Raw genomic sequence first — 26,276 nt, 5'->3', positions numbered from 1 at the left:
ATTTTTACGTCACCTTCAAGTCGGAGATCGCGCGTTTGCGTAATCTTTGATCATATTTAGCGTATTGTGCGCCCCAGACTTTACTGTGACGTCAGGATCCATTCGCCGCCGGAAACAAAATTGGCCAATCGAGCAATCCTTTATGGTTTACCGTCCTTGGGTGAAGGTCAAGGGTGCCTATGACTTCGTTTACTCTTCGAGCAAAAAGAATCAGGAGGTAGCAAATACCCCGTTTGTGCATTAAGCGACCGAGACGGAAGTCGCCATCTTTGTCCCCCACATTCGCCTACTGCGAAGTTAGTCGTAAAACAGTTTTGTTTATATTTGGTGGTATGTGAAGTTAGTTAAAAACCGCAAAGATTTGTTGTTTTTGTTTGTTTTGCTTTTCGGTCCGTTAAACATTAATTTTTGCAAACTTAAATTAGTTGAATTATTATTGACGAGTGGATTTGTGAATAGTGAGCAACAGCAGATTGATTAACGTTACTGATTTTCTGACAGTTTACGACCGCCATACTGAACGATTTTTGTCCCCCTCTTTGATTGCTATTGCTCCCTGCTATATTTTTTTATTCATTGGTTAATGTCATCCTTCGAGCAAAAAGAACAACCGAGACGGAAGTCGCCATCTTTGACCCCCACATTCGCCTACTGCGCAATTGAATGAAACTTCCGAAGTTAGTCGTAAAACAGTTTTGTTTATATTTGGTGGTATGTGAAGTTAGCTAAAAACCGCAAAGATTTATTGTTTTTGTTTGTTTTGCTTTTCGGTCCGTTAAACATTAATTTTTGCAAACTTAAATTAGTTGAATTATTATTGACGAGTGGATTTCTGAATAGTGGGCAACAGCAGATTGATTAACGTCACTGATTTTCTGACAGCTTCCGGCCGCCATACTGAACGATTTTTGTCCCTCTCTTTGATTGTTATTGCTCCTTCCAGTCCTTCCTGCTATATTTTTTTATTCATTGGTTTTGACATTAACGACATATATCTGTCACTGTGGAAAAATTCGATCAATCAATAATTTCCATCTTTTCCATAAGATAATAAAATGAGTAAACAAACAAATAATAAAATAGAAAACAACAGTAATATAGACAACTAACTACTCACAGTAGTAAGGAACTACATTATAGCATTTCTGGTAGTGATAACTTCAAAGGTAGGTAGTATTCAAGTTGTCCTGTGTTAATTAATAAATAAAACTTTAGATTTGTGGGTAAAATAGAGGGCTTTTCAGCTTTTGGGGAGGTTTTGGGTAACAGTTTCATTTCTCCAGCTTTTATTAACATATATGTTGTAATCCATGTTGGAATTGAGTTTTCACAGCACCTAAACCCATATTACATTCTGGAGCAAGTTACCTTTAACCTGAGGCAAGAAAACACAATCCTGACATTGACCTTTTTTCCTAAGATGCAGTCACAGCTCGCCGCCGCATTGTTAGGGCATAATACTAATGCCACCTCTACTCCTAGCCATTTAGATGATGATGAAAATAATAGTTTTCGTGAAGAAGACACTGAGGTGGAACAGGAAGAGTTTGATGAGGTTTTCTGTTTTTTCTTCTTAGTGTTACTCCTATCCTAGTCATCTATTATTGCAATACAAAAGTTCTTTTAGTAGGTTCTTCAAAAAGTAGCTTGTTTCAATGTTATTGCATGTTTGTACTGTAGAATGTACCTCTTAATTACTCTACATATAAATACATTCATAGGAAACTGAAAGTGAAACTCCTTCAGAGAATCATGCAGAAAATGGGAGTGAAAAACCAGCAGAAGTACGCCAAGTAGTTGGCAAAGATCCTAGTAACAGGACAGTTACTCTGCAGATGCTTTTGTCTGCAGGTATTTTAAAACCTGGTGCTGGAGCTATGACAATTGAGTATCTGGTAAGTGCAACAGTAATTATTTCATTTTTACTGAATCTAGTTTCAATTAATCAATTTGCTTACAACATGCTTATTATGAATGTATACAACAGACTCTGTAGGCAAATTGCCCCATAAAGAGTAGCAGAAGCCATATTCCCCTAGTTAGATAGGGGATTCAGAATGAGTTAAAATGAGACAGACATTGTAAAAACTCTAGTAAACACTGAGACCATAATAGGTCTCAGACCTGTTTTTTTTTCTTAAATAGTTTTAAATATAAATAATCACTTTGACAAACAAAAAATAATCAGGTCCTGTATTTAGATGTAGATTTTTCAAAAGTACAAATTTGATTTGTATGTAAACATTATTTTGTTTAGTAGAACTACTTGCTAGTTCTTATCTTTTTATTTGTATGACAAAAATCATACTCCCAAAACTAAACATATTTTTACTATTTTAATTTGGAATTTATTTCCTTAAATAGGGACAAAAATTTGTGGGTGATTTACTAGAAGATGGCAAAATACGTAGTCAAGAGACAGACATAGTATTTGCTTCTCCAAGTGCCTGGGCAATTGCTTGTAAACGATTTATCAACCCAGATAAAAAGTCAGGGTGTGGTTGGGCATCTGTAAAGTATAACGGCAAAAAACTGGACGCTTACAAAAACGTTTGGTATAAAAAAAAGAAGGAGGAAGAAAAAGAGTTGGAAAAACAATTGGAGAAAGAAGTGGCTGCTGCTAACAGTTTAAATTTGGAACAACTGTTGAAGACATCCACTGCAGTTCCATCTACATCTGCTACTACGTCTATGACAAATTCAGCCATGTTTCAAAGATTTGTTGTAAAGCATAATACCATAGCCAACAGAACCCTCACACAGTGAGTTAGGTGATTAAAAAAAATTGCTTAAGTGTATTTGAGTTGTATTTTAGTGATGCAAACACTATGATTGAGTGTGTTCCATTTTCTAATCTGGGCAAAATCCAACCCTTCCTAGTGTCCTTACACACTAATGCAGCTTTGTTAATGGATTTCCATTGCCACTTGACCAAATCAGAAGTGTCAGGATATTTAGCTGGACACTGGGAAGTGAACTCACACAGTAAGATTTGTTGAAACTAGATTAGTTTATATATAACAAATTAGACAATTTTTAGACCTACAAATTACCCACGCATTTCCTTGTCGGAATACAAAGGCAGACCGGGCTAACGCGCCGCAGGTAGAGGGAGAAATTGCCAAAGCTATTGAGAGGGAAAAATTAACTTTAGTTGGGTGGTATCACTCCCACCCTTTTGCTGCTGCAGCCCCTACTTTGAGAGATGTGGATGCTCAACTGGAGTATCAAATTAAAATGAGAGGCACTCACGATAACAGTTACACTCCTTGTGTTGGCATTATTATTTGTAAGTAACTTTCTTTTTATTTGTTTATTCTTATTTTTGCATTCTCTAGCTCCATACAATTATGAAAATGTCAGCTTGGAGTCGTCGATAATGGCTTATTGGGTTATCCCTCCTCCTGAGTCCAAACCTAACGAGTATGGACGTCCAATGCTCATGTCTTACAGTGTGGTTCAAGAGTCTGCACTCTACCCCCCAGTTAAAACTGAAATGATCAAATGTGTGGAATATTACCGCAAAGAAGCAGATTTCATCAATTTCAGTGACAAGTTAATGGGATCAAACACTTACTATATCGAAAAACTGAAGGGAAGTTTGATTTCCAAATTTCCTAGAGACGAAAGTGAAGCAGATGTTTGGAAATTTATTAAAAACAGTCTGGATTGCAACGTGGAGGAAAGAGAACCCTTATTGTCAGCGTCGGCGGCTGCTAAATCTGCACACATGCTTCCTTCCTTAACTCCTGGCAGCATGGGAATGTTATCTTCTGATATATCTAGTTTACTGTTCAATGCTGGCAAATACTCATCCCCTAGCAGTTTGTTGGGTTTGCCTGATCCAATGGCTCACAGCACTTTAGCAGCCAATAACATGTTCTTGCAGACGAATTTATTCAAAATGCAAGAGTTGCTAAAGCCGTTTTCTCCTAGCAGCAGTCCAACATCCAGCACAAAATCGTCCAAATCCGATCACAAAGCTCATACTTCAAAAGCTGCAAAAGAATCTCCCCTTTCTAAACAACCAGATTTCAATGCTGACTTAATGCATTTCAAGGATAAAATGAATTTCTTACAGCCTGAATTGGGAAGTAAAATGTCTGGGAAAGACTTCTCTGCCGAGTACCTGGCTAATATAGCAAAGTCCAGCAAGTCCGACTTTTACATGCCCAATTTGAGTATTACAAAAAGTAGCCCAAACACAAGCGCGGCTTCTAATTTAAGCGACTATTGCATGAATCCACCAAATGACGACGAAAAACCAGCTAAAATACCTAAAATGGAGTATGCTAGCAATACTTTGGACTTAAGCTATCCCAGAGCTAGTGCTAGCACGGCATCGGACACAGTCAGCGAAGCTCCGACTGACTTAAGCATGCCTGAAACTGGCGCTAGTGAAACTCCGGAAATGGAAGGACCGTTGAATCTTGCTGGTGATTAACTGAATTGTGATAAAATGATTGCATTAATTGTATTAAAAATAACAAGAAATGCTTATTTATTAAAGTAGATTTAAAGTTACAAGTTAAGTATTGAGTCATAGCTTAGCTTTGAGATTTTTTTTCAGCAGAATTTTCTGTGTAAATGTTTCAGTGTGTTCCCAATACATATTTTAACACCCTGAATGGAGAGTTTCCTAATATTATTTATAAGTGAGGTTCTATTGGTTTTTTGTGCTGTGAGTAGAGTTGGATGGAATAACTTTTTTGATTGACTTATATAAGGACATACATTCACAGCACAATCAATTAGTTCATTAACTATTATTCAGTCGATCATAATTTTATAAAGTGGTCTATGGGAAAAAAAAAGTTTGTGAACCTCTGATGTGTATAATGTAAAGACTGACTTTTTTTGAAGATTCTTAGTTTTCGTTTATTTTTGTATTAGTTTTTAATTTTGTTCTATTAAAATTGCTGTAATACATAACGGTGTTTTACTTTCTTAACCACCTAGCAAAGATTTTGTACAGAATCTATTTTCACTTTTTATTCCCACGGTAATATCGTTTGATTATTTCCTTCATTGTACCAGCAGCCAATCAAATTCCGAGAACCTTTCTAGTTCCACCAATGGAAACCGTTTTATACTGATTAAATCCCTGGCTGCTAAAATTTACCTTTTTTGAAGAAAATTTGATATTAAACGAAACGGGATTTAGCCACTTATAAAATTTAAGTTATCTTCTTCAATATCAACAATTAACAAATCACTGTAACGTAGTTTTCATTAAATAATTACATAAATTAAAATATTTTGACGTATGATTGTCAATTTGAAATGTAAACAAAAATATACATGGCTGAACGAAAATCTGTAGTGAGCCGGGGCGGTCTCCATAGTAACGCCACTATTTGTAATACAAACATTCAAAACAGTTTGTGAAAAATTCCGCGATTTAAAAAGTCACGCTTTGGAAATTCTAATATTGTGGAAATTGATCAAGAAATTGAAAACTGTACTCCCAGGACTACAAAGAGGACACATATATCCATTTGGAATCAGTTTAGTGCCTTTTATGAAGAAAAAGGGTATGTTTTAAATGAAACAACTTCAGTTGAAAACCTTGCAAACATTTTGAAAGACTATGCGTTTAATATGAAAAAAGTTGATGGAACAGTTTATAAAGAAGGAGTTATCAAAACAATGTGGAATATAACGGCCAAGCAGTTACAACAGCTTTATTTTGACAATTATAACATAGTATTTGATTCCTTTAAAGACGTAATGTTTCGACAAGCAAGAAATGCTCGAGATACAAAGCGAAAATTATTACAAGATCCTACTAAAAAAAAGCAAAGTTCTAAAGCTTTCACCCCAATTGTTTGATGAAGATACCCCGGCTGGTTTACAAAAGAAGTTCTATCAAATTGCTGCTGTAGAACTGGCATGGCGAGGCGGAGAAGCTGTTAATTGCTTAGTTGACTATTTTCAAACTGAATTGGACAACAGGTAAAGAATTTAAATCAATACAATAATAAGCTAACTGTAAAGTATTTTTTGGCTCTTAGGAAGAATTGAATACAATCCAGTTTTTTCGAAAACAAATCAAGGTGGAGCTAAAAAACTGGCCGAAAGTAAATGGTTGGTGCAAAATACTATAAATAAAAACATCTGCCCTGTCAGACTTTTTAATAAACTAATCGCTAAGAGAACAAGCGCCATAACTACAAATAGATTATTTCTAAGTTGCAACCGATTTTGGACCAAGAACAGCAACAAACCATGGTACAAAAATAGACCTTTAGGTAGAAATGAAATTTCAAAGTGGACAAAAAAGTTGGTTTAGACACAAAAAGAATAAAAATATCAAATCACTCTAATCGAGCAACTGCAGTAAGCAATCTTTCTTTCCACGGTGTTGAAGAACAAGAATTAATAAAGATAACGGGTCACTCTAATGCAAGTTCTATAAAACCATATTTGCAGCTAAATCCCGACCATCATTTAAAAATTATTGAGAAAATGAGAAACATTCATTCTGAACAGATTCTTGCCAGCAGTAGTACTCTAGCTCCCTCAGCCACAACAACTATAACTTCAAATTCAGCAGCTGCAACCACCTTAAGCAATGAAAATCTACCACCACGTGAAGTGAAGCAAGAAAGTAAAGACTCTACATACTCTGTAATTTATCAAAATTGCAATTTCTTTACTAATTGTTCAAACTTTAGGCCTGCTTAAATGTTAATGTAAAAAAATCAACATTTAATATTATTATTACGTTTGTGATGTTTAGTTTAATTAGTAGTTTTGTGTTGTTAAGTACTCGTAGTAGGTGTTCTTTTGTTAATAAAGCAAAGTTGAAAAATGTGTGTTTTCAGGAAATAATCTTGACATATACCCCTCGGCGTTCACGTTTTATCACGTAAAATGTGCATTGGTAGGTTTTTTGCAAAATTTTTCTTTTAGGCAAATGGTTTCGACTAAATAATTCTTTAGAAAAAATCCATAGTTTCAATCATTTTCCAAGTAAAATTTTGCAAAAAAATCACCTATGCACAGTTTACCCGATAAAACTTGAACGTCTCGGGATATAACCTATGATAATTCCTCCTCCTAGTTTCATCCTGTGACCTGTAAGGGAAATTAATTAATACACAATATATTTCACTTGCAATTTTTATTAGTTATTAAAAACACATAATGCACATTTGATTAAATAAATAAAAGGTGTTCGACAAAGTAATCAAATTGAAGTAAGTTATGAAATTGAAACTGTAATTTGTGTTTCTGGTTTATTCAATCACAACCCGCTTTAATTGCGATCATTAACGAACACCGGTATAAGTAACATGGGATTCCTAAATATATACACTCGACTAGAAAACGTTTGCTCTTATCAAATTATAATGGTGCAATTATTCATACTCATATATATACACAATTGTAAAAAATATTCATCCGCTATAATAGTTATACTGACACAACAGTCAACTTATATTGCATGAGAGTTCCTTTGACAAAGCTAGCACTCTCCAGTCTACAAATCAATTTTAAAATTATTCCGAGTGAAGTAACCAACGCTTGATACAAACTCGTATTAATTATTATATTCTATCCTCAATCGCTGTTCGATTTTAGGAAATACACACGGCAACGGCACTAATTAAGACAAATCCCTGACCACGTAAGTGCGAAGCACTTTAAACTGCTAAGCTTCTACATGACAAGAGTACATAAGTAAATTAAACTGATTTTTCAAGCCTAAATTTAAGAAAAACCACCCACACTTGGTAGTTTTAAAGAGTCATAATATAATTTGCGACTTAGCATTAACGATCTACGATTTCTTAAGTTACGAGTAACGTTTGATTTGTGACATGTCACAGTCAACCATTAAATTACGGTAATAAGTGGATATTAAAACATTTGCGTAGCAATTTTATTGCATTAAGTACCTCCAAGCAGAATATGTTATTAGTTTGTAGGCGTTTACAAATACAAGTTGAATCGTCTCTGAAACTATTATCGGAGGTGGAACGTAATTATTATTGCTATTTGGACATTTTATCGACAGGAACGTAAACCTCATGTTTGTTTTATCAGTTTTCGCACACAACGTTAAGTACTAAAAATCAATTTCAAGTAATCTGTGTACAACTACTCAAGGTTTATACGTCATGAAGTCTTCTATCTAATATATTTATTCGAGTATTAAGGGGCAATAAAGCCAAACTTTTTGTGCTAAAATTTATAGTAGAGTATATATAACTATTTCAGATCACAAAACATTTAAAATATTTAATTATCAATTCATCTAAGTGATACCGGCATCACTGAATATCATCCAGTAATGACGTAACCACCTGGAGTATTCGAACACTTTGTACTTACTAATTATTCAAGATAATAGAAATATTTTATACTTCTGTAGATTTAGGAGTAAGAGTATTGCCGCTAGTATATCGTTTGTTGAACAAACTACCTAAAAAGCCTTGATGAGGTACTCCTCCTGGTTTAGTCTGTTTCCCTGCCAGTTTTTCCGCTCTGGAGCAGCTGCTGGCCGACGTTGATTGAAACGACACCGACATGCCACTGTCTAATGATCCGACGCTTCCGCGTCTTTGAGCTTTATCTCCTGCAACTAAATTTAAGTTAGGACATCGACAAGCGCACTCTTACAATGCATTAAACCTACATTGCTCGTGTATATCCAATAAGGAATTGCTCAAAGCCGATCGTTTAATTTGAGATTCGTGAGCAACGTCATCGGAACAGCTTTCGGATTGTCCTAACGTTTGGTTTTGTGAACAAGGACATTGATGGCAAGGGTATACCTCTACATCTGCAACACCACTATCTCTATTTTCCGTTCCTAGAACACATGCGTAGGATAAGTAAGTTTAAACTATTGGCCTAATTAGGTTATATAATTTCCTTTATGTGGATGGTTTGTTGATATGTGATAAAGATAAAAATTTTAAACCAAATCAGTTACAATGTTACCAAGCTTTTAAACATATATTTTGCGTCAACATGGATAACATTCATAATTAAATTTGCCTTGTTATTCTGTCAGTTTTTGTTGTAACATTTTTGGAAAAATAAAAAAATTTAAAGTGCTTTCTCTTGTGCTTATTTTACCTAATTTCAGGTCTTTTGACATAATTGTGCCCTTTGCTGTGCATTGGAACCTTTCTGGAGCAAATTAAAAAATTGACAATTTTAACAAAAATGGCATTTTTTCAATTTTTGAAAGGTGCTCATGCTTTTCCCTTCTAGAGAAAAATAAGAAAACTGACTATTAATATGTTACGGATAAAATAAAAAAATATACCAAACTAGTGAATCAACAAAGATTATTCTTCCCACCACCCTACATAAAATTAAACAATTTTGAGACATGCATTTAAAATGATGTGTTGTTGAAGGTATAACAAAGAACAAAACTTACCAGATCTATTTCCTCTATTTGACTTTTGTCTTTCTAATTCAGCCTCAATTCGTAAATTCTCCATTTCATCCATTTCACTGACAGCCTCCTTCAAGTCTTCAGCAAATTTACATCTATCATGCTCGTTGCGAGCGTTAAAAGTAACTAACACCTTCTGATCGACCCTCTGACTAAGTTTGATACCATAGGAATAATCTGAAATACCCATAAACAGGTTAGGAGTTTCAAAAAAAGAGTTTAAATCTGTCAGACTTACGTGGGACTTCAAATAATGTGACAACCATTCCACACAATGGGTAACTATTTCTAAATGTATAAGTAATTGAAGATTTCTTTTTGCTCAGGATTTTTGTAATCACTAATAGGTCGTTGAACAAAAAGACTTCTCTTTGGTGAACGCCAGGTCTTTCTTTCTTATTTATATCCGGTATTTCGTACAGTCTACAGTAACAGACCAATCTGCGGTGTGGAAGCGCCATATTGGGTTTCTTTCCAACGATGGTAGCTTGAACTTTCATCACTTGTGTCACGTGATCTGAACCCGGTTTGAACTCGTTGGCTTTGACTCTTTCATAAATTCCGTTCAAAATATCACTATCAATATCACCACAATCGTCGATACCTCGAAGATTCTTTATGAAGTCGTCTACTTTCATTCGTCTCTCGGGTTTGATGTTGGGCGTGTGTAAATCGGTGTTTAACATTATTATAGCAAATGCCAAAACGAAAATCTATACCAAAATTTACAAATTTAATGGAAGTGAAAACAAAAAGAAAACAACTTACAGTATCTGGAGAACGCAATCTAGCCACGACATCGATGTTGCATTGACAGTAACGCTGAGAAAACACTTCCATCAAACGCTCGATCTTCTGAGCTTCACCAGGCATCCGGAAATGCTGCTGGAACTTCCTCAATGCTACGTCAACCTGCATCCCGGACAAATCGAGTTCAGAGGCAAAACACTCCAACACCGCCATACAAAATGGATTCTGCAGGTTGCCCAAATATTCTCCAATCATTTGTTTACTTAAGCCTTTTCGAGATATTAAGAATCGAGCCACACCTATAACAATACCACTAATTGAAGAAAAAGCTCCTTTTGGATGTTTGATTTGTAATCGGTACTAGAACAATGTTTTTAATTCCCTAAAATAATATTTTCAAAATACTGTTGCAATTCCAGCATTGTAACTAAGTGAAAATAAAAAAAATTGTTCACCGTTTGTCCATGAAAAATTAAAAACAAAAATTGTCAAAAAATTTAAAGAGAGAGAACATTTCAATTTATTTAGAGAAAAATTTTGAATTTTTAAAATAAACTTTCACTGATTAAATTCCTTCAGGTTAATGATACAAAAATGACGTAAAGTGTCATTTAAGGATGGCATGCACTGCAAAATTGACATAATTTCCAGCTCATCCTCAAAACTGTGACAGTTGGGGCAAAATGGATGTCAGAGTGATACAGGGTGTCTCAGATTAGCGGCTGAGTACAGAATGTCCCAAAAAAGGAAAAATAATTTTTAGTTTCCATGAATAAATATCACAAAAACTGCGTAAAAAGACTTTGACGCCCTCTAGCGGTCAAACTATCACACCAATAACCTTTTTTGAATACACCGTTGAAAAGCCTTTGGTCTGCACTATATTTTATCTTAGTGGCCTTTTGTCGTAAGTGTTCAAATAACTGAATTATTTTAGGTTAAATCACTGAAAGTTTGTGCAGCTTGATCTTGACTGAAACGGTGCAACAAATTAACTCAAATGAGCATATTTTTGGAAAGCTTAGGACCTGAGCTATCTTTTCACTTCAATCATATTTTTGGTCGTCAACTGTCAAATAAGCAAGTTATGGAAAGTTTTTGAAAGAAGTGCGGGACAATTTCGTTTAAATTATGAATTTAATTTAATAATAAAAGAAAAAATAATTTTTAATTTTTTTCATGGATCTCAAATCTCAAAAATAGGTGTTAAAGAGGAAAGTGTCAAATACAGTTCATACTGTATTTACGTTTAAGTAACTCAGAGTTTCAAGACCTACAAAATGGTATATTAATCATCACTACAAAGTACTTTCATACTAATCACTACCAATCTGGCAAATATGGGTTTATAAACAACATTTATATGTCAAGTAATGAACACTGTTTAATTTAAAAAAAACGTTGAAATAACATGACCACAGTTATTCCTGTTAACAGGCAGTTTGTCCAAGGTTACCAGTTTTCGGCAAAATTTACGTTAACAAGTTAGACTCTGTACTAACTGATTTAACCTTGAAGGTTCAACCAGACACTTATTTTATCAACAACAGCATATGAATGCGTTTTGACGCAAATAATACCTCAATAAGCATTGAAAGTCATTAAATAAGCAAATCATTGTTCTTTTTACTTGAAATTATAAATCCAACACCTAACGAGATAAAATTTGAAGTGTTTATTGTACTTACCTTGAGGTGAATTTTCGAGAAAACCCCTTCTAATCAAATATGCAATGCCTTTCTCGGGTTTCTTGTTGAATAAGTTAAGCCCAACCCGGTACTGACGTTTCCGTATGGTTTCCGATATTTTGTAGCTTTGCGGACCTTGTGCATCTGGGGTTCTCTCGACTAAAGTGTACGTGGAAGAGCTGGCATTGGACACGTTGCCCAAACTGTTCTCTAAAGCTGGTTCTGCATATTCGGAAGTGTGATTTCCTTTCCGTTTCCAGATCGGCGAACCGGGAAATTCGCATTGGATTCTCTCAGTTGATATACTACTGTCGCTACCTTCAAAAAGAAAACAGATCATGCAGAGCTTGTAGGAGTGGTACACAATTTTGACTCACCTGAACTCTGAACACTAGATAGAGAACCATTCTCTGCAGTCTTTGACAAGCCGTTTGACTTATGTCTACCTTGTTCAATAGAACGAGAAGTGATGCTAGAAGTTCTCTTTGGTACTTCTGGCGGAACTTTTCGGCTGCTACTGCTTAAACTGCTGCGCGTGCGCACATACCCGTTGGACGAAGTAGCCGGAGTACTGCAGGAACTAGGACTACCAGTGACCTGAGATCCTAGTGACTCAGACTTAATATCAGCTGGAGAATAATAATGCTGCAGAGAGGAAGATGAAGTATAATTTTCCCAGCATCCAATAGGAGTACCAGACTGGCTTCTGGGGATTGACATGTTATCAATATGTCGCCTTTCGCGTAATGACATGGATCTAACGGGAAGAATACGGCTATTATTATAGTCATGTCCCTCAAAACTGGTTCGCATATACTCGGAGCATTGCTGATCCGAAGAGTCTGATACGCATTTATTTTCTTCGTTCGGTTGAGGTAGTCTACGACTGATTCGTTTTTCTGCTTTGGCCATAGCGGTGATAGCTGCAAATTTTTTAAGCAATGTGTAACGCCTGAACGCCCTCTGTATGGTAAGAGCTGCATTTCGTGCTTTAACACCGCCATATTTTCTCTCCAAAACTTCGATTTGTTTGTCTAAAATGTCTTGAGACAGTTCGTATCTGAAAATAAAAACAATGCTTTTTGTTTCGTAAACTTAATGACTTTCCGGTTTATTTACAGAACAGAACAAAAAAAACACTTTCAACTCTAATTAAATCCTCTCACTAAATAAAAGCAACGTTAAAGGAATATTTCAATTATTAATTGTCGCTATAATTTACTCTACATAATTAGAGCTATTAATGATTAAATAACCAAAGTACTTTCACCTGTTCGATACACAAGTTAATCAAATATGATAAGCAATATTAGTGAAGCAAAATTTTCGATAATCAAAGTAATGCAATTAAAATTAGCCAGCGTAAACAACCGATTAATTGTATCCAATATGCAGGTACTTTCCAGCCTAAGTGAAACTAAATTAAGTTTCTCTTTAGAGGCTTAATTAACTGATAGCGAAGCGCAAATACCATACTCAAACTGTTTTTCACTTCACGATTTATATTGTACATTTTTAGAAACCTAAAATGACGTATACGTGTAAAAATATACTTACGTCGTTTGAACCCTGGAACGTTTTAGAACATCACCATTTCTCAGAGATCCTTTCTTATGTAAAGTCTGAACCGATATATTATAGCCAGGATTATTCGGCGATGATCTGCAATACACTTGACTTGGTGCTGGATTGGAGTAGTTTTGATTCTGGACGAAACTGGGAGCTTGGATGTACGTCTGCTCTTGGATATGATCGGAAGAGCCCAGAGAATTGGCCACTTGCGATCTTTCTATTTTTGGCGGAAAGCTGAAACAACAACACCACTTAGACAGAGGCACGCACATTATTACTAATGAGACTGGGACCGATTTGTCCAGCTAAAGGTAGTAAGCCAGTCGCTAATTTGCTGATTTTGCTTTAAATTTTCAATGGAATAAACTTCCTATGTTATGATTAATACTGTTTATAAGGTGGTATTGAACTTATCAGTTACCAATAAAGAATTTAAAACTTGTTGGATTGTTCCAGCTGACTTATCAAATTCCCATTGTTACTTTAGATGACTGAAGTGAAGTTATTTTAACAATTAAGGTATGTTTAATGCTGCTGTTTAGTTATGAATGTATTCACCTTATTACTAACAAAATGATTTTAAATTAATCATACCAACATATAACAATAATAAAGTTATTTTAATAGCTTTAATACGGGCTGAATACTGTATGTACAGGTTGTTTTGTATGACAGTTATTATGAAACCTGTAAAGCAGTTTTACAACTTAGTCACACCGAATTTTATTTCAGTAAATTCTATATAATTAACAATCACTAAACATCAATGTATATTTTTCATTGTTTGTTTAATGTTACTTCCCTATTTTAATTAAGACAGCTTTACTTAATCAAGGTCTTAATGCAATACAAATTTCCTCACATTCAAAATTGTTCAGCTTAACCCCGATTTCGCTAACCTTGCATTCTTAAATTCTCATCATACAGGGTGAATTTTGTGGTTTTTTATTACCATACAAAGGACAAATATATGATAATTTTCAGACCAAATTTTGAATTTCAGGTTAAATATCTCTGAGAGTTTTATGGTTGGCCAAAAAATAACTTCCTACATAAACTATGGTCTAAACATAGGTGTTGGCAAGAACCAGCATTATTTATATACTCAGTTGTTAGTTTAACATCAATACAACCTGTTGTTACAGCTTCCAAAATCTCTGTTCAATAACATATGGTTATTCATTTAAAAACTTCCGTTTACTTAAGCCACCCCTCATCATTTTTCCACATTATTAGTGTATACAGAGTTTTTATTTTTGACCTTACCAACCTTGTAAATTGCTGGGCGTTAACGATATTAGAATATTCATATGGGATATTTGTGTACATGGTTGGGTTAAGGTCAGAGCAGAATATATCAAGCCCAGAAATATTTCCACAGAACTTTTCTATAAATAATACAAGTGTCAATGTACATATACTCAAAATATTTGTAATTAACAGTGTACATTGACTTTGAAATTTTGTATAGGTGAATGTACACAAAACACCTAAAACTAGACTAAAGTGGTTACCGATACAACTGAAATGGACATAATTTACAAAACGACCATTGAACCCGGATATTGAACAACTTAATGAAGTTACCCAACAATTCATAGAACGACTTCCTACCCAAGTCGCGCGAAACACTTCAGCAAATATTAAAATATATCGGACTAGTTCGATAACATCATGAAGCAACAGCATGCAATTGGTTTGACAAAACCAACAGCTCAATGCCACAAACCACATAAAATATTAATTTACCTAATGAACAAAACAAAGCAATATCCGCGCTTTTTAGGTAAGGTTATTTTCAATGTATTTATTTCTCCACACAAGTGTTTCTAGTTTAAAGATTAAATTAGGTCAATTTTTAATTTTTAAAACGCAATCAGATTCATGGTACTATTTCAATCAGAAAGTGTATATTTTCCTCAAATTTGTAATTTACAATATTAAACTTAAATTGGACTGATGTGTGGCTGCTGTATAAACAATTACGTAAGGTTATTTCAAATAGTCGTTTTTATTACACATGCGACCTCGATTTTAATGCATTTTGTTGCTATACAGCATCTGCATAAGAAAAAATTTAAACATCTTTTTATTTCAATCTATACCAGAACTACTAATTACGACCTTATACTATTTTATTCACCTTGCATCATAGCCAAGTTTATCTGTACTAATCACAATTACTAAATTGATTGTATGGCAGTAAAAGCTGTTTTAACACATACGTTTCTAAAACGTGCCAAATCAATTAAAACAATATAAACATTCGAGGTACAATCAAAATTCAATTATCAAGGTTGTCTATAAATAACGACTTTGAAAAAAAATTGGCAATTAACACTACAATCACAAAAAAACTTACGGAACTCCCACTAAAAATCCAGAGATACAGATTATCATCTTAGTGAACAATAACACATACACCAAAACACAAGGTTCAAAACATGAACCTGAAAGAATTCTAGTGATCCCTAAGGAAGCAGCTGCCAAACTGAGGACCCAGAACCCAAAATCAAGAAGGTAAATGGTACTAAATCACAGGTAGTGAGTGAAAAGAAAACGACGGAATACAGATAAGGTAGAGCAGCTGTTCGGTTTGACAGGGACGAAAATTGTATATACTGGCCTTGCTGGGATATAACGCCAACCATCAGGTATGCATCTTTCAATATTGGGTTTCTTTTTATATCGGGTGAATTCGATTTCAAAAGATGAATTGACCCTAACTCATCGATCGTTAAACATTAATTCCACAGCATAAAGTGATTAATTTAATAGCACAAATTAAGATTTAAATGCAGGCAAAAAATATTATTAAGGATATAAATTCATGCTAAAGCAAAGCGTATAAAAAGTGTTCCATCCTGTATAAGGTAAGATATACTTTATAACAACATCTGAGGGCTACACACTTCTGCCACATGCCGTCGAGATGTTGGGAACCACCTGCCTTCATTTCCCTTTCCCCTTCACAAGATTTCAGCCTATGTGTCCATTAAATTTCGTCGCACTGAAATCTTGATACAAATTTAATTGATTCAAGCAAATTGATAATCGGATTATTTACACAATAAAAATAACAGGAAGTAAATCGTAATTGATTAATTACACTATCTACAATTATTCTCGATTTTTGCTGCACTAGCTTTAATCAGAAATCCAATAGAGATTCTTTTAGCGGAATTAGACATAGTTAACCTACTGAAGCGCCTCTGGTGATATAAAAGCTCCTACTGTAATATCCGGGCATTGTGCTCTGTGAATTGTAAAGTAGGGTATACGTACGAATTTGGTTGAAAACAAAATTTTTCCTGTTATGTAAAACATAGCAAAAAATCTGACAATAAAACATTTAAATCACGTTACACTACTTTTGGAAGCAAGCTGTCAAAACTATGTTAAACTGTACAAACAACTTCATTCACCAAGTCATTAAGATAACCATTTTGTTTCACACAGATCATTACTGTTTCCTTTGGTTGTTATTGTAAAATTGAAATAAGGTATGATTAACTACTGTTTATAAGTCTATTAATTATCGTTATTTCTGTTAATATTCGCAAAATTTTATGAGTAATGGCAATGGAAATGTTGTAAACTTTTTTACCTCTGATTACTATTTTCGTGTAAAACAAATGTGTATGCGATTGACCCACTATTTACGAGACACTATTTGTTTTAATGTAACATAAATGTAGTAATACTTGCAACCAAAAACTCAATGTTATTCTTCGTATTGGTTTCTTTAAACATATCCATGTAGGGACTACTATAATGTAGTAACGTAATTCCCACAATTGTCTCTACAAACCATTTTCAGCACAGAAATGTAAAAAGCCAAATCCATAAGCGAAATGTGTACTTAGTAACTGTTACAATGATAATGGTAATGAATGTATGTAGGGCAAACACGGAATGCTAATTTAGAGTCAATGGTTTGTGAAAATGACAGTACCTACAACTTTCTATCCATACGGTATCGAAACTAAATACAAAGTTAAAGTGGACAGGATTGTAAATGGATCATTAAATGATTAAAAATTGTTAAATAAACAAGAAACTAGGTTAATTCTGAAAATACCTATTAATTGTCCTTATATTGCAGGTCAGTTCATATTTAGCTAAATTCATTATTAAAGCGACTGTTAATGCGTCATGTTCGCTTAACACCAATGTAATGGTGAACTCACATGACATGGTGATTATTTATGCAAATATTAGGAGTTACTGGTAAAGTCTCAGACAGCATTAAGTTAGCAAAAATATAAATTTATTTCCACCCACTATCGATTACCATTCATTAAATAATATCGGTACATCTCAGCGCCAAAAAAATAACAGTTATCAATTATCACATTCTTTGTTCAGGGTTAATAAGCACATATTAATATGACCTTATTTTTACAGCCAGGTCAATAAAGACAACTGTATTATGACCGTCTGAAAACAAATATAATAACAATAAGAGGTCAAGAAAATCAGGGATAATAAAAAGCCGATTAGTCACCATTGAATGGATTTGAATGCTAAGCATAATTGATCAAGACTTATAGCGGAAGCTATCAAAGGAAATGTCGTTACTGTGCTTCGTTTTAAGTACTCGTGCTTAATAACAAATATCCTGAAAATAACTAAAATATACGATTTAATTAAATATATAGTTTATAAAAAAATCTAGTTAATAGTGGCCAGCAGTACAGAGAACAGTTACTTATTAATGTTCGCTAATAACAAAACTTAATCTTTCATGAAAGGCTGCGCATTATGTTTTCTTCTGGTTTGCTACACATTTCGCTCTACTAATCATTTAAATAATGTAATAAGCAAGAAAATTTTTAACGCGTACGATACACTTAAAGAAACCTGTTCCAAACAGCCTGGCTTAATATTTAAATAGAACGCGAATTAAACGATAATGTAAAATTCAGTTTTCAGTACCACCCAACTGAAATTTTATGTTGCCATATGCAAGTACCGAAATTTGATTGAAACTAAATCGATTGGGTATGCATGTATTGCGTGTTTTAAATTGATATTGCATGAAAAAGCTCTACTTTAAAACTAACTGAATGTGTTAAGTAAGTTTGTAATAATTCTGTGATTAAAGCTGGAACAAAAAAGTTTATTAAACAGATTTACAAAATGATGTCAAAATTGACTGATGTAATTTTAATATACAGGTGTGGTAAATCCAAAACCGACCATAGGAAAACCACGTAACGGACAGAGAAACGTACATTATTCCATGCGCGGGACTAAGACAGAAAACGAAAAATAATCAAGTAGGCCATATTTTCAGCGCGCTGTTGCCAAACGCCAAGTATCACTCAAATACCGTCGACAAAATAACGCGAGGATCATAAATCTAACACAAAAATGTTTTATAAAATACTAATATGGAAATGTGGAAGTCAATCTTTTCTAAACTATTTACTACAGATGTTCAATGGGTTCAACATCCTCTGGAACAATCATCGTGATTGATTAGGCACTTTTGAGAAATCAAAGGGATTTCTTTATGACCCATAACTGGGAAATTAATAAAAAGTCTTGGAGAAAGCAATATAAATGAGTTAAAAGGTAAACAGCAAATCCGTAAATAATCAATTAGCTTCGGAATTGTCACAAAAACTAAGAAAAACCAAAAATGGTATTAAATGAAAGCGACTGTAAACGTCTCCTTCCTGTATGCGCCTAGAAAGTAATAAATCTCGTTGACGAATCATGGAGTGTAATGTTAACACGGTAAAGAAAATAGAAAGGCAATTACTACCAATGATTGCAATACTATCAAGCTCAAAAAATGTAATTGTTTAGGTTAAACCAGAAAGTAAGATTGCAGAATAGTTCAAGAAGTGAACCTTAAGGGTGAAAATGCACTTTGCACTAACCTGACAACAGTAACGTGTTTTCTAAAGGGTGGTAAGGTGTGACAAACATCCGACACAGTAACCAAACGGCTGATATGTTGTCTTCTTGTGGTGCAGACGACCCGGATACGTTCTTGTCTAAACCCTGATCTTCTTACACGCACAACTGTACGATCACAAACATCATTTAAAGATGTAATCGTCGATTCATTTTTAGATGGGCTTAATTGCCTGTTTCGCATATCCCTTTGCAAATAATTATTGCTGTAAATGCCATCTCTTGCAGACAAGTTTGACGAAGTTGTCGTCAGTTGACTACGCATTATACTTCTGTTCTTAACTTGGTAGCGATACTACATTCTGTTTCAAGAACTAAATTGGAATCTGGTTGTTACCCTTTAAAGTTCCAGAAAATATTAGGTAAATAGTAGATGAAATTAACTGATCCATATGCCAAATCCTACACATATACAGGGTTCTGTTTCACGTCGTCACTTAGTTGTTTATTGAAGCAAGATCCTAGTGGTAAGGTTTAAAAATAACTGAATTTTTGGGAGTCGTTTCATGTTCATATTAAGTTTTTAACATAAATCCACTTTAATTACCTTCATATTTATTTACTTTTATTTTTATAGAAACAAAGCCAAGACTTCAATAGTGCTTAGGATATTGAAGTCTAGCTCTTAGGATTAGACTACACTGTAGAACAAAAGTTACGTGACTCATTGTCTCATCACTTACAGCTAAAAAAAAACATTTTGCAAAAAATATGTGTGAAAATTATTAGAGAGAACGGACTTGTCCATACAAAGATCTACGTCGAAAGCTGGCTAAACAGATAAGGTAAACACATGTGTTTCAAGTATTAATTGTAAATGTTTAAAATTACAGTAAACATGTGAGTGACGCCAATAACAGTTTATTGATAAAAAAAATATTCACTAGAGAAAAGTCAAATGTAATGCAGTTACAGTATTAAAATTCTTAAATATAAACAACAAAAGTATATGCAACCATCTTTTATTTCTTGTACATCCTCTTCCATGTACTAATGCGCATTTCAACATATTACAATATCACCCACATGTATACCTGATTTCAAAACATTTCTGGGTGTTAATAGCTCTGCCAAACGAAACCACGCAAAAATGACTAAAATTTTAGATGTTAGTATATTGGAGATAACAGAAATGTAACCCCTTACAAAGCATTTACTTGAGATAGTGCCACACTAATAATTGATTGAAAGAAAGTTGTTTTAATTACTTAATTTATAACCAGATTTGGAGCAAATAGAAGAAAGATACCTCTCCTATAATTACAATTCAGTTTATACAAATTTTTAATATGGAAATTGATAGCCTTTGTATGGAAAACAGTTGTCAATCAAAATAATTTTATTAAAGCTGGGAAATAATAATAAATTCCATTATCAATCTGTTTAACAATATACTTGACAAACAAAGCTTTATAACCATCTTTCTCAATTTCAGGAAATGACACAGTTAAGTATGTTGCAGTCTATTTATAACCAATACCTGTCAGGAATAAAAATGTATGATGCAAGGTTAATAACCTTGCGAAATACGGAAGATTACACCCAAAACACCTCTAATTTGTAAGTAAGGGTTACATAATTTTGGAAATCATGTAGCAAAAACGCACATGACAGTTTTGTTTAAAAATTATAAAAATAACCATCTTGTGGTGGCTTTAACCAAACATCCTGTAGACTTAGCCGTTTGTTTTTCTATGAGTGTTGAAATGTAAGCAAATTTTGTCAAATATGTGATTTCCATCTTTCTTCACATTGATGGGTAATTATTATTTAAAATACACAAAGCCTAGTGCTTTTAATTTTGGCTACATTAGTGTAACCGCAAAACACCTTACAGCCTGAATACAAAAAAAATTAGATAATAGAGAATGTTCAAATGCATTGTCCTAACTAGTTTCTTACGACATGTGAACAGTTCCATTACTTCAAAGTAACACGTGACCGCCACTATCGAGGTTAATGCGTTTATAAAGTCGAGTGGTTTTTATTATTAATCGTGACAGACAGCCACTACACAGTGTCCTAGTACAGACATATATGCATGTAGGTATCGCAATTGTAAAAAAACGGTATAATGCACTCAACAAGCATATAAATTTGTAGAAATAAACGCAATTTAAAACTTGCGTTATTAACAATCTTTAAGAGATTGCGATTGTATGGAGAACAATTGAAAACTAAACACACTGAAAAGTGGCTGACCCTCAAATAACTTTTTTGGATCAAGATACAGTTAGCTAGTTCATTATTAAATCTAAGCCACTTCCGTGACTAAAATCGTCTTATATCTTAGACCACGAGGGTTGAATATAAATGTCGCTAATCCATATATTTACACATTAAATTGATAAATGACTAATAGGTAGCAGACTTGTTAATATTTACTTATAATAATTATCGTTTGAGGGCAAAAACTCTGTACGTGCCAGGAAGTTCCTTACAAATATAACCAAACTGTGAAAATTAATTAAATCATGAAGCATGTTAACTGTTCTTTGACTTTCATTTTCCCTGTTATATTTAGATATGTAGATCTCTTAAATAAAACAGGTCGACGGGCAGTGTGCAAAGTACTGCCAACACTCTTGTGTTTATTATGAGGACAGAATTACAAATTATCCTGCAAAGTTGTAACAAAAGCCGTAAAAACAGAAAGTGTGTAACTAAGGCTGTTATACTTTAAGCGTAGTACCTGTATATGGGTTAATTAACGACTGAATTTATTTATAGATCGTGTCCGATTTGGCATATGGCAGTTAAAAAGGCAATTTAAGGCCTACTTGAATGTTGATATCCCTGCAGAACAAAACATACAATAATCTAAATTCAACAATGATTTGTTAGCTGCAACTTTACTATTTTCCTGAAAGTCACGTTAAACACATACACACAATACTTTCTCGTTTCGAATTTTCAATTGTTTAACCACCAAGTTATACAATTCACTAGCGCAAAACGAACATTCGCGCGTCAACTTAATCCTTGGATTACATCATAGTTAATATTCTAACAACTAAGAGCTCGCGCACCCATCGCCTTCAACGCAACACTAACAACTTAGCTGTTAGCTGAAGTCGATACCATGGACTGTGAACGGTACTACGCGTAGGAGGAGGATGACGAGCTCGATTCATTTGTTAAACGGCAAATAACAACATTTATCGGCTGCAGCGTGGGTGCAGGTTCAGTATAACAATTAACCGTGCTTGCAACATTAGCGATACCTGCAAAACCCATCAGCAGGAGGATCTGCAAAACACCACTTAAATCAATTCAAACCTGGACAAATGCAACTTAAAATAATTTACATAAAGTTGAAATCACACAGGAAATCTGGTATCTCTTTTCCTTTTGGAGTATTTTAAAGTAGGAGGTCTGCGATTAGTGAAAACATATGGGCACTTGAAAGTTCAGGGCACTTCAGATACAGTAACCAGTAAACAAAGTCATAAATAAAACATCAACCCAGACAAAAATATTACCACATTTAAGTTGGAAAAATCGAAAAACAATGCAATATTTTTAGGCAAAATTTGGCACAATCATTGCCAAGGCTGAAGCTCCAGAAGAAAATAATACAAAAGCTTAGACAACAACCGGTAAATCGTTACGTTATAGCCTCAGGAAATCCGTTCACTTTCCCTTATTTAGAAATTCATACGTAACAAAACATAGCCTATACGGTATCTGTTTAACGCACTTCGTTATTGGAATAGTAATACTCTATAATCTTTCATTTAAATATTTTAAAGTTTTTTATTAGGGAAGCACTATTGCTAACTGCTGACAGCAAAAACATACTGCCCACATTAATATTCACTCTAATTGAGTCAAAAAAATTGCGCATTTGTAAGAAAAAATCTCCTGGGTAATAAGCACATAAACATTGCAAATCTCAACTAATTTCTTGACAAACTGGTGAATGAATCCTTGCCACTTTATGATCTTGCTTTAAATCCAGCTTATCAAATGGACATGACACTGGACACTTTGGAAACTACCCTCTCTAAAAACTAATTTAACAACTTATTAACGTAAGTTTAGGCAACACATTTTTGTTGCTATAATTTTACAACTAAAAATAATATGCAATTATTCTTGCCTTGAGAGTAATTTCAAGTACATCCATAAGCGCTTTTTGACTTTTTGTAGTATTTAATACTTTATTGAATTTCTAAATGTGTAAAATGCCTTTCCAGTATAGAAACAGATGAATTAATAAAAAGTACAAAGTTTACTAATTAAGATTAAAAGCAGTTTGGCATTGATTATTTTATTGTTAGTATTATTTGTCAAGAAAGTATACTGTGTTTTCTGTAATATTGTTCTGTTACAATACCTTACAGACATATGAGAAATGGACTGTGTAACACCCTGTATACATTTAAAACATTGTGAGTTTTTACAGTGGGTACTTTCGGCGATCATGTTCCCAACAGATGCAACCAAATTTGGTCTGTATAACAAAGAGAACCCAGATTCAGTCCTTAAACATCCAAGGTCATATTGAGTGTCTCAAAAACACAATATTGGAGGAGTAAAGTCATTGTAACTGAAATTAAGCCTTGATGCACTTTGTGTGTTTGATATTGATAAATTATCTGTTGGCAGAGGCTTTAATAAAATATTGTTACATCACAAATAGCATTATCATGCCTTACCAACACTGAAATCATATTGTAAAGTCAAGTATTTACTGGCAATTTCGCAATGGTAAAGTGTCATTGCTTTGTAAAAATATATTTTCACACACTGATATGAAATCAATATCCAAGTATCTTTTTTATTAGTAAAAACAAAGAATACAAATTTTCAGCTGACTGATCTCTTGATTTAATTTTGCTATTTGAGTTATTAGCTAATATTTATAACCTTGATCAAACAAGAGGACAGTAAAGCTGTGTTGACTGGTGATTTAAGCTGTGGTTGTCCCAAATTAAGACATGATTTTGGTAGTTAGCATATAAAGACAGATAATTTAATCAATATTCAAAGCTCAGTTCAAGGTCTAATCACTATCATGTGTTTTCTATAATAAATGTATGTTTTAGCAACTTCTAATTCAAAGTCATTATTTGTAGTCATCTCATAGGATTTGCAGCTGTGCTGTGATAATTCTGTATGTAAAATTTAGACAAGACATTTATAAGTCTCATACAAATCCCCAGATAATTTTTGTGATTATATTAGTAGGGTTAAAGCAACTTAAAGGAAAACTCAAAACTCTGGCCACCTATTCACTAATATTATTTTTACATTTACTATCTACATGACTGACATCATAGCAGAAATAAAATGGACAAAGTGACCTCTGAAAAATCCACATTTGAAATAAGATAATGCTGTAATACATGTATAATAAAACTATATTCTTATCTCTACAATATGATATTACAAAAGTAATAAATAATCAGGGGGAGGAATCATTTACAGAGGATTAAGTTACCAAGCAACCATTACTGATAAAATAGAACAAAAAAATAAATTTGCTAATGATTGATCTAGTTTTCTGTACTTCACTTAACCCAGTTTTAGTTTTCAGGTGTTGTGACCTATAACTTCTTGATAAATGTGGTTTTGTGTATTTTACGTGTACCTACCTATATCATCAATGTTAAATACAGTTGACCACTACTGTAATTTGTTTTAGGTTGGATCAATTTCTGACCTGTATTTTGCTGTTTTAAATGTAAATACGACAAAATTAACTGTCTTTAGACTACATAGAACATAGGAAGTTAATAATGTACATTACCTACTACACCTTACCTAGGACATTGTCATGGGGTCAAGATTATAATAATCATTTTTTTAGACAAACAAGGACTATAACCACATATAAACATATTATTTAAGGGTGACAACATAGGTTAAAGTTTAAGCATAATGAAAATTAACACTTGTAAGTTGATATTAAGTTTAGACAAGTTGGAATGCATTTGATTGTTATGTCACTATTTCTCTCCAAACACTTTAAAGGCAATAAGTTAAAAAACACTTTACCTCTCTTCTTGCAGCCTCTTCAGTTCCACCATCTCCAACTCAAACCTGAGGTTGCTATTTTCACATAGAAGAAGATCTCGTTCACTGGCGACTCCATCTAATTCACGTTTCAAACGAATAATTTGTTCATTCTGTTCGCGAATAATGGCATCCCTTTGAGCCAAAAGGGCATTAATATCAATATCGGTTCCAGCCATTATATGACTATTACTAGCCCTCCTACTGTTGTTTACCTTTGCCACCAGCGATCGCGATTCGAGCATTCATACTGTGTACTTTTACGAAAACATCATACTTGATAAATTGACATAGTGGCAATGATTAGAATCTTAATTTTTTATTTGGTAACATACTACGATACCGTCATCAAAACACCAAAACAAATTATTGGCAACCTACATTTAACACCCGCCATTATCATTTAAGCGAGCTTGTACACTGTTGCCATAACCACGCTGAAAAACGAATCACCACAAATGCTCTGCATCTGTTTCATATACAACGTTAATTACAGGCAACTTGTATTAATCACCACAATAACAATAACAAACATCACTTTATAATCAGTTTAATGAGTTTATACCAAGTTTACTGTATACAAAATCAAGATTAGAGAATTTGGTGCGATATTTCATTATAGGGAGATAAGGAACAATCTGGCAACTACAAATCAAAATGTCAAATAGCGACCTTCTGACATGACGTCATTTTTATTTATATGCAGTTTTCAGAATTCATTTAAAGATGGCTCTGATAGATTCAAGTAAAGCCGATAAAAATACGCAAATCGATCGAGATCGAGGCGAACCCTAACCTAATAGATAAGATAAAAATATAAAATTAAGTATAACTAAAACCAGCAACAACTGTAGTTATAGTTAATTTACTCTACATTACATGACCTTTTTATTTAATTA

At 33.7% G+C, this 26,276-nt stretch overlaps 2 protein-coding genes and 1 long non-coding RNA gene across 13 annotated transcripts; 2 read left to right on the top strand and 1 right to left on the bottom strand.

Moving 5' to 3' along the window:
• Window positions 1-990: 990 nt before the first annotated feature.
• LOC145738828 (MPN domain-containing protein-like) lies at window positions 991-4,932 on the top strand. Of its 2 annotated transcripts, XM_081993908.1 has the most exons (7): window positions 991-1,166; window positions 1,421-1,555; window positions 1,722-1,895; window positions 2,365-2,762; window positions 2,816-2,985; window positions 3,041-3,289; window positions 3,339-4,932. In XM_081993908.1, exons 2-7 carry the CDS (start codon window positions 1,421-1,423, stop codon window positions 4,442-4,444), a joined length of 2,232 nt encoding a protein of 743 aa, XP_081850034.1. In that variant the 5' UTR covers window positions 991-1,166; the 3' UTR covers window positions 4,445-4,932. The 2 variants fall into 2 exon arrangements, with proteins under 2 accessions (XP_081850034.1, XP_081850035.1); XM_081993909.1 differs by lacking the exon at window positions 1,421-1,555.
• Window positions 4,933-7,111: 2,179 nt separating this feature from the next.
• On the bottom strand, window positions 7,112-25,790 carry siz (Brefeldin-resistant Arf-GEF family protein schizo). Of its 9 annotated transcripts, none has more exons than XM_081993424.1 (10): window positions 22,137-22,502; window positions 19,320-19,694; window positions 13,414-13,662; window positions 12,234-12,916; window positions 11,857-12,174; window positions 10,187-10,467; window positions 9,657-10,131; window positions 9,401-9,595; window positions 8,645-8,821; window positions 7,112-8,590 (listed from the first exon to the last, which is right to left on the bottom strand). In XM_081993424.1, the coding sequence occupies exons 2-10, from the start codon at window positions 19,619-19,621 to the stop codon at window positions 8,367-8,369; spliced, it is 2,904 nt and encodes a 967-aa protein (XP_081849550.1). In that variant the 5' UTR covers window positions 19,622-19,694; window positions 22,137-22,502; the 3' UTR covers window positions 7,112-8,366. The 9 variants fall into 9 exon arrangements, with proteins under 9 accessions (XP_081849550.1, XP_081849551.1, XP_081849552.1 ...); XM_081993425.1 differs by having other exon boundaries at window positions 22,171-22,502; XM_081993426.1 differs by having other exon boundaries at window positions 22,213-22,502.
• Window positions 13,601-20,306, top strand: LOC145738578 (uncharacterized). 2 transcript variants are annotated; one of them, XR_014180811.1, is made up of 3 exons: window positions 13,601-13,826; window positions 13,885-13,947; window positions 19,934-20,306. It is a non-coding gene; the product is annotated as an uncharacterized LOC145738578 (long non-coding RNA). The 2 variants fall into 2 exon arrangements; XR_014180810.1 differs by having other exon boundaries at window positions 13,601-13,947.
• Window positions 25,791-26,276: the final 486 nt, after the last annotated feature.

The sequence above is a fragment of the Ips typographus genome, linkage group LG16, assembly GCF_016097725.1.
Source record: "Ips typographus isolate SLU linkage group LG16, UJ_Ityp_2.0, whole genome shotgun sequence".
Classification (NCBI taxonomy): domain Eukaryota; kingdom Metazoa; phylum Arthropoda; class Insecta; order Coleoptera; family Curculionidae; genus Ips; species Ips typographus.
The sequence above is the reverse complement of the archived record's forward strand: the minus strand, read 5'-3'. Positions and strand labels throughout refer to the sequence as shown.